At 34.4% G+C, this 7,665-nt stretch overlaps 2 protein-coding genes across 2 annotated transcripts; both read left to right on the plus strand.

The window, feature by feature from the left end:
• Window positions 1-1,630, plus strand: LOC139867114 (shikimate O-hydroxycinnamoyltransferase-like). The gene is made up of 2 exons (XM_071855444.1): window positions 1-408; window positions 667-1,630. The coding sequence occupies exons 1-2, from the start codon at window positions 1-3 to the stop codon at window positions 1,549-1,551; spliced, it is 1,293 nt and encodes a 430-aa protein (XP_071711545.1). The 3' UTR covers window positions 1,552-1,630.
• Window positions 1,631-5,791: 4,161 nt separating this feature from the next.
• Window positions 5,792-7,421, plus strand: LOC139867137 (shikimate O-hydroxycinnamoyltransferase-like). Its single transcript, XM_071855470.1, has 2 exons — window positions 5,792-6,199; window positions 6,458-7,421. Exons 1-2 carry the CDS (start codon window positions 5,792-5,794, stop codon window positions 7,340-7,342), a joined length of 1,293 nt encoding a protein of 430 aa, XP_071711571.1. The 3' UTR covers window positions 7,343-7,421.
• The last annotated feature ends 244 nt before the right edge of the window (window positions 7,422-7,665 follow it).

Genomic DNA, 7,665 nt, shown 5'->3' on the forward strand with positions numbered 1-7,665 from the left:
ATGAAGATCACGATAAGAAAATCTACAATGGTGAAACCAGCAAAGGAGACACCAAAGACAAGGCTATGGAGCTCTAATCTTGACATGGTGGCCCCAAATGTTCACACACCTAGTGTTTTTATCTACAGGTCCAATGGATCACCCAACTTTTTCGATGCCAAAGTGATGAAAGAGTCTCTAAGCAGGACTTTAGTTGCGTTTTATCCAATGGCGGGGCGAGTCATAGAAGACGAGCATGGCCGCATTGAGATTGATTGTCAAGGACAGGGCGTATTGTTTGTAGAAGCCGAGTCCAAAGGGGTACTTGAAGATTTGGGTGACTTTGCACCGACGTCGGATTTCAACAAACTTATACCCGTTGTTGATTACTCACTACCAACCGAATCCAACCCCATACTCGTTTTGCAGGTACTTATACATGGGGTTAGATAACTAGCTACATTTTTTATTCTTTATTTTACTCACTGATCATCAATTATGACTTGTTTAATTGTCCAATTTTTAGCTTCTAATTAACATTACCAAAAAATTAATAAGCAGTGAATCGAAATTGAATCATTGATAATCAATTAGTAGCGCAAATGAAGTTAAATTTATAACCATCATCATCCTAAACTAGTTTTAGCTATATGATTTAATGAATTATGTTAATGTTATTTTGAGCAGGTAACTCATTTTAAATGTGGGGGAGTGGTATTAGGAGTTGGAATGCAACATTATGCTGCAGATGGTACAACTGGGGTCCACTTCCTCAATACATGGTCTGATATGGCTCGTGGTCTTCACATAGCCTTACCACCGTTCATAGACCGAACCCTACTCCGTGCTCGAGACCCACCACAACCCGCTTTCAAACATGTTGAATACAAGCCGGCTCCACCATTGAAATCGCCACTCAAATCATCTTCAGATGAAATTGTTGACAAAATTTACAAGCTAACACGAGACCAGATAAACATGCTCAAGGCAAAATCTAAAGCAAATGGCAACACCATCAACTACAGCACCTACGAAATTCTATCAGGTCATGTTTGGAAGTGCTTGTGTAAAGTTCGTGGTCTATTTAGTGATCAAGAGTCGAGAGTTATCATCGCCACAAGTGGTCAGGGCCGCCTTCAGCCACCATTGCCACCTGGCTACTTTGGGAATGTCATTTTCACCACCACACCAATAGCAAAAGCTGGCGAAATTCAATCAAACCCTAGCTCTTACGCGGCTGGTATAATTCATGACTCATTAGTAAAGATGAACAACATGTATCTAAAGTCAGCAATCGACTATTTGGAACTACAACCCGATCTTAAGAATCTAGTTCCTGAAGCCCAAAAGCTAAAATGCTTTAACCTGGATATAACCAGTTGGATTAGCCTCCCTATTCATGATACTGATTTCGGATGGGGTCGGCCTATATTCACAGGACCTGGTGTTGCAGTAGCTGAAGGCGTGAGTATCGTTCTACCAAGCCCGATAAAAGACGGTAGTTTATCTATTGTCATTGCACTTAAATCAGAACACGTGGAGCATTTTACCAAGCTAATGTACGATTTTTAATTACTATTCCATATCTACGTTATACATATACGTGTGTTATGTATCTTTGGGCAATAGACCCGTGTACTATACTAGTGTTGTTACACCCTTATCTACTTCCAAAATAATGTACTCCATCATATTTGCTTATCTATACATTGAACCAAAATTATGCCATTTGAAACTTGTTTATTGTGCTTACCTTATGTATTACTAGCAGACCAATATATAAAATAGATAGATACAAAGAATAATTTTTAAGTAAAACTTACTTTTAACATAAGAAAAAAATAATCATATTTATCTAACTATCTTAGCTTATAAAATTGTTATAATTCGAAATTGTTTCATAGGGTTACTTGAATAATTGAGTTGAAGGGTTTATAAGACCTTAGATAAGGTACTTCAATATGCTTTTGCATTGTTTATAATTTATAACAACAATAATTATAAACATATATAATTATATAAATAGGTATATGTACTCATTTCGGGTTGTTCAAATGGTCATCATGACTCTTAGTGAAGCTGAAAATCTCGAGTTCGATCTTTGACACCATAAAACATCTAAGGCATTCTCTTGAACTTAATTAGATATCACTAGAGAAAGAAGTTTTACCCGGCATTAAGGTGACGTCTGGGTTCCCGATGTTCGAGAATATATATATATATATATATATATATATATATATATATATATATATATATATATATATATATATATATATATATATATATATATATGTGTGTGTGTGTGTGTGTGTGTGTGTGTGTGTGTGTGTGTGTTGTATTTTATTTTTTAAATTATACATTATTATTTTTTATCAAAGGAAAGTGTGTTGTATTATATATATATATATATATATATATATATATATATATATATATATATATATATATATATATATATATATATAGGGGCAGGATCAATGGTGAAGTAACCAATCGGGGGGAAACGGGGAGAAGCAAATTTTTTTTTTTTCGTTTTTTTTTTAATTTTTTTTTCCGGCATCAAGATCACACGAAAATATGAACATTTAGAAGAGACACTTCGTGATGAATGTTATTATTTAGGCGGGAAAACGATCGACAAAAATAACATTCAAGATAATATTGTTCGTGAAGAATATGAACGTTTTTTTTTCATGTTTTGTGAAGTAAAATTTAGCCCTCTTTAGAGTTTAGGGTTTAGGGTTTAGGGCTTAGGGTTTGGTGTTTTGGGTTTATTCCATAAACCCAAAACACCAAACCCTAAACCGTAAACCCTAAACCCTAAACCCTAAACTCTAAACCGTTCGTGTTAAAAACTCAATCTAAATCCTAAATCTAAACCCTAAATCTAAACCCTAAACCCTAAATTTCTAAACCCTAATTTCTAAACCCTAATATCTAAACCCCAATAGCTAAAACCTCAAAATACGCTTGAAAAACACGATAATTGTTATATATTACTTCTTCGAGCGTTTTCCCGCCAAAATAAAAACATTTATCACAAAGTGTCTCTACTAAATGTTCATATTTTCATCTCATCTATAATGTTCGTGAACAAAGTTTTTTCAAAAAACGAAAGAAAAAAAAAGTTTTTTCTTCCCCCGCTTTCCCCCGAATGGTTACTTCTAGGGATGGCAATGGATCGGATATGGATCGGATGAGGCCGTATCCATATCCATTTATTTTTTTTTACTTTTCATCCATCCATATCCATATTCGTCGGGTGAAGCGGGTTAATGGATAATTATCCATATCCGTTTAAATTTATTTTATTTTTAACAATTATAAGCGGTGGTTCACTATATACGATCAAAAGTAATATTTTTAATAGTTTATGCGACCGAAAGTCACATTTTACTAATCTATATAACAAATATTCAATAGATAACCTATTAAACGTGTAAAGATATCCACATGTAAGTTGCTTACTTTTAGTTAAATGAAATCACATTTGAACCACCAAAGTATGATAAATACATTTGATTATATAAACAAAACAAAATATAAGAAGAAAGTTATATTTTTAGAGAAAATATAAAGAAAGATGAATATGAATATAATTAATAAAATATCACTACATAAATGATACTAATTTGAGTGATAAATTTATATATTTAGTTATTTCGGGTGAAAGCGGGTTCATCCATGGATGAAATTTTTTCATCCACATCCATATCCATATCCATTTAGATCGTCCATATCCACGAATAATCGGGTGGATCGGATGGATATCCACTGGATCGGGTATCCATTGCCATCCCTAGATACTTCCCTCTTGATCTGATGATGTAGCGTGAGGGTACGAAATAGTATTATTTTTACTAGGAAATACTACAAAATATGACACAAGTTTTATTAATTTACGGATGGGATATACCTAAACCTTGCTACAACACTATAGGCAGTGTACCTAATCGTAGAGTAGTGTAGTTTTTAGTAAGTCCGGTTCGTTCCACAGGGATTTACTAAGGCTCGTGTAGTTCGGCCAATCTCCATTTGGTATTGGGTTAAGGGGTTAACCTTGTGCGTTTTACGCTTTATTGTTATATATTTTGTCGTATTGTTGTGATGTAGCTAACCCTCCGGGTGTAGCTTGATGGCGTTGTACATATCGTTGATGGGGTACCTTTTTGTTGATTTATTAGCTCGATGTTTAGCGATCGTATGGTATGCTTAGATTAGATTGCCTTTATGCATGGACTCCGGTATGTGCTATTTGATTATTATTGTGTGGCATGTCCATATTATGCATATATATGTATGTAGTGTATTTTCACTCACTAAGCGTTATCTTACCCTCTCGTTGTTTACATTTTTATAGATTTGCATGGAGGCGGTTGCTCGGGTAAGCGTGGGAACTATTGGACTCGCGTAGTTTGATTTAGAAGACGTGCTTTTGGATTGATTAGGATTGGGTAGCGTATCCACAATCGCCATACTCGGTCTTTATTTTGTGTTAAAATCATGTGGTCGAAACTTGTATTTTGTACGAAAGTCGTAAAACGGCCGATGTGGGCCCGGTGTCGTAAAACTCGTTTTATTATTGGAACGTGTTAGTTTTATCTAGTATTATATGTTGTGAATAGCGTTTCGTCTAAAAGTGTCGGGAAGTGGGAGATCTTTAAATGAAAATTAGAAAATTTGGACAGCAAGCCGTCAGGCCTTGTGCGCGCCGCGCACATATGGGGTTGCGCGCCGCGCACCCCTTCTGTATAAAAAAAATATATTTTTTGCGTATTCGGTTGGATAACGGGTTGGGTCGTTACAATGTTGATTTCAAGGCATCGAAGTTTGCATAATTTATGAACACGAGGAAAAATTCGTGTTTATTAAGCACGGAAAAATGGTATGAAATAGTCGGTAAAGCAAAGAAACGTTCAGAACGAATTGAGTTGTATCTAAAAAAATATATTTTGCAAACTTAATTACGAGAGTAGTAACGAGTCAGGCTACGTAAGTTAGGACTAGTTTTATTTATTTTTTATCTAATCGTATTATTAACTTTTATTTATTTTAGTTTTCTATGTTTTAGGACCGTAAATTATTGAAATTTTCTATTTTTTAAACCTTTAATCAATATAATTTTCTATTTCTAGGACGTTTAAATTAATGCAATATTTTATATTTATTTATTTAAGTATTATTTTTATTTATTTACTGTATTTAAATAATAATTTATATTGGTTAAAGTTTGACATGAGTGTGTAAGATAAAGAGTGGCTAGTTAAAAGAATGTTAATGTTTTATGTGTTTATGTGATACTGATGTAGAGGACATAAGTTTTACTAAGAATTGTTAAGATAGGGAGTACTACTCCGTATTAACTTTAACCATGAAGGTTGAACAGAAATAGGAAATGTTTTTAAATAAGTATTATTAAGTAAGACTAAGATTAAGATGCAAAAACATAAAGTAGGAATTAGTTTTCAATTATAAAACATGAGTCATACAAAATGATTATCCAGTGAAGTTGTATTTAATTATATTTTTATATATATATTATATATAAACCAAACAAACAAAATAGTCAATGGGAAAAGAAAAGTTTATATCATATTTATATAAATAAGTCATGTAATTTTCTTTATCATGTATATTATATAAACCCCTCCATCGATCGTAACTTATCATAAATCTATCAAGTGGTTCTCTTCAAAGGTAAAAAGTTCATATCTTAATTAATTCCTTCATTCCAATGGAAAAGAAAGCTGAAAATGTTCAATAATTAATTATATATTTTCCTTTGGTTAATTAAGCAGTGTACGTAAAGATGAAGATCACGATAAGAAAATCTACAATGGTGAAACCAGCAAAGGAGACACCAAAGACAAGGCTATGGAGCTCTAATCTTGACATGGTGGCCCCAAATGTTCACACGCCTAGTGTTTTTATCTACAGGTCCAATGGATCACCCAACTTTTTCGATGCCAAAGTGATGAAAGAGTCTCTAAGCAGGACTTTAGTTGCGTTTTATCCAATGGCGGGGCGAGTCATAGAAGACGAGCATGGCCGCATTGAGATTGATTGTCAAGGACAGGGCGTATTGTTTGTAGAAGCCGAGTCCAAAGGGGTACTTGAAGATTTGGGTGACTTTGCACCGACGTCGGATTTCAACAAACTTATACCCGTTGTTGATTACTCACTACCAACCGAATCCAACCCCATACTCGTTTTGCAGGTACTTATACATGGGGTTAGATAACTAGCTACATTTTTTATTCTTTATTTTACTCACTGATCATCAATTATGACTTGTTTAATTGTCCAATTTTTAGCTTCTAATTAACATTACCAAAAAATTAATAAGCAGTGAATCGAAATTGAATCATTGATAATCAATTAGTAGCGCAAATGAAGTTAAATTTATAACCATCATCATCCTAAACTAGTTTTAGCTATATGATTTAATGAATTATGTTAATGTTATTTTGAGCAGGTAACTCATTTTAAATGTGGGGGAGTGGTATTAGGAGTTGGAATGCAACATTATGCTGCAGATGGTACAACTGGGGTCCACTTCCTCAATACATGGTCTGATATGGCTCGTGGTCTTCACATAGCCTTACCACCGTTCATAGACCGAACCCTACTCCGTGCTCGAGACCCACCACAACCCGCTTTCAAACATGTTGAATACAAGCCGGCTCCACCATTGAAATCGCCACTCAAATCATCTTCAGATGAAATTGTTGACAAAATTTACAAGCTAACACGAGACCAGATAAACATGCTCAAGGCAAAATCTAAAGCAAATGGCAACACCATCAACTACAGCACCTACGAAATTCTATCAGGTCATGTTTGGAAGTGCTTGTGTAAAGTTCGTGGTCTATTTAGTGATCAAGAGTCGAGAGTTATCATCGCCACAAGTGGTCAGGGCCGCCTTCAGCCACCATTGCCACCTGGCTACTTTGGGAATGTCATTTTCACCACCACACCAATAGCAAAAGCTGGCGAAATTCAATCAAACCCTAGCTCTTACGCGGCTGGTATAATTCATGACTCATTAGTAAAGATGAACAACATGTATCTAAAGTCAGCAATCGACTATTTGGAACTACAACCCGATCTTAAGAATCTAGTTCCTGAAGCCCAAAAGCTAAAATGCTTTAACCTGGATATAACCAGTTGGATTAGCCTCCCTATTCATGATACTGATTTCGGATGGGGTCGGCCTATATTCACAGGACCTGGTGTTGCAGTAGCTGAAGGCGTGAGTATCGTTCTACCAAGCCCGATAAAAGACGGTAGTTTATCTATTGTCATTGCACTTAAATCAGAACACGTGGAGCATTTTACCAAGCTAATGTACGATTTTTAATTACTATTCCATATCTACGTTATACATATACGTGTGTTATGTATCTTTGGGCAATAGACCCGTGTACTATACTAGTGTTGTTACACCCTTATCTACTTCCAAAATAATGTACTCCATCATATTTGCTTATCTATACATTGAACCAAAATTATGCCATTTGAAACTTGTTTATTGTGCTTACCTTATGTATTACTAGCAGACCAATATATAAAATAGATAGATACAAAGAATAATTTTTAAGTAAAACTTACTTTTAACATAAAATAGATAGATACAAAGAATAATTTTTAAGTAAAACTTACTTTTAACATAAGAAAAAAATA

This window comes from Rutidosis leptorrhynchoides, chromosome 9 (assembly GCF_046630445.1).
Source record: "Rutidosis leptorrhynchoides isolate AG116_Rl617_1_P2 chromosome 9, CSIRO_AGI_Rlap_v1, whole genome shotgun sequence".
Taxonomy (NCBI): domain Eukaryota; kingdom Viridiplantae; phylum Streptophyta; class Magnoliopsida; order Asterales; family Asteraceae; genus Rutidosis; species Rutidosis leptorrhynchoides.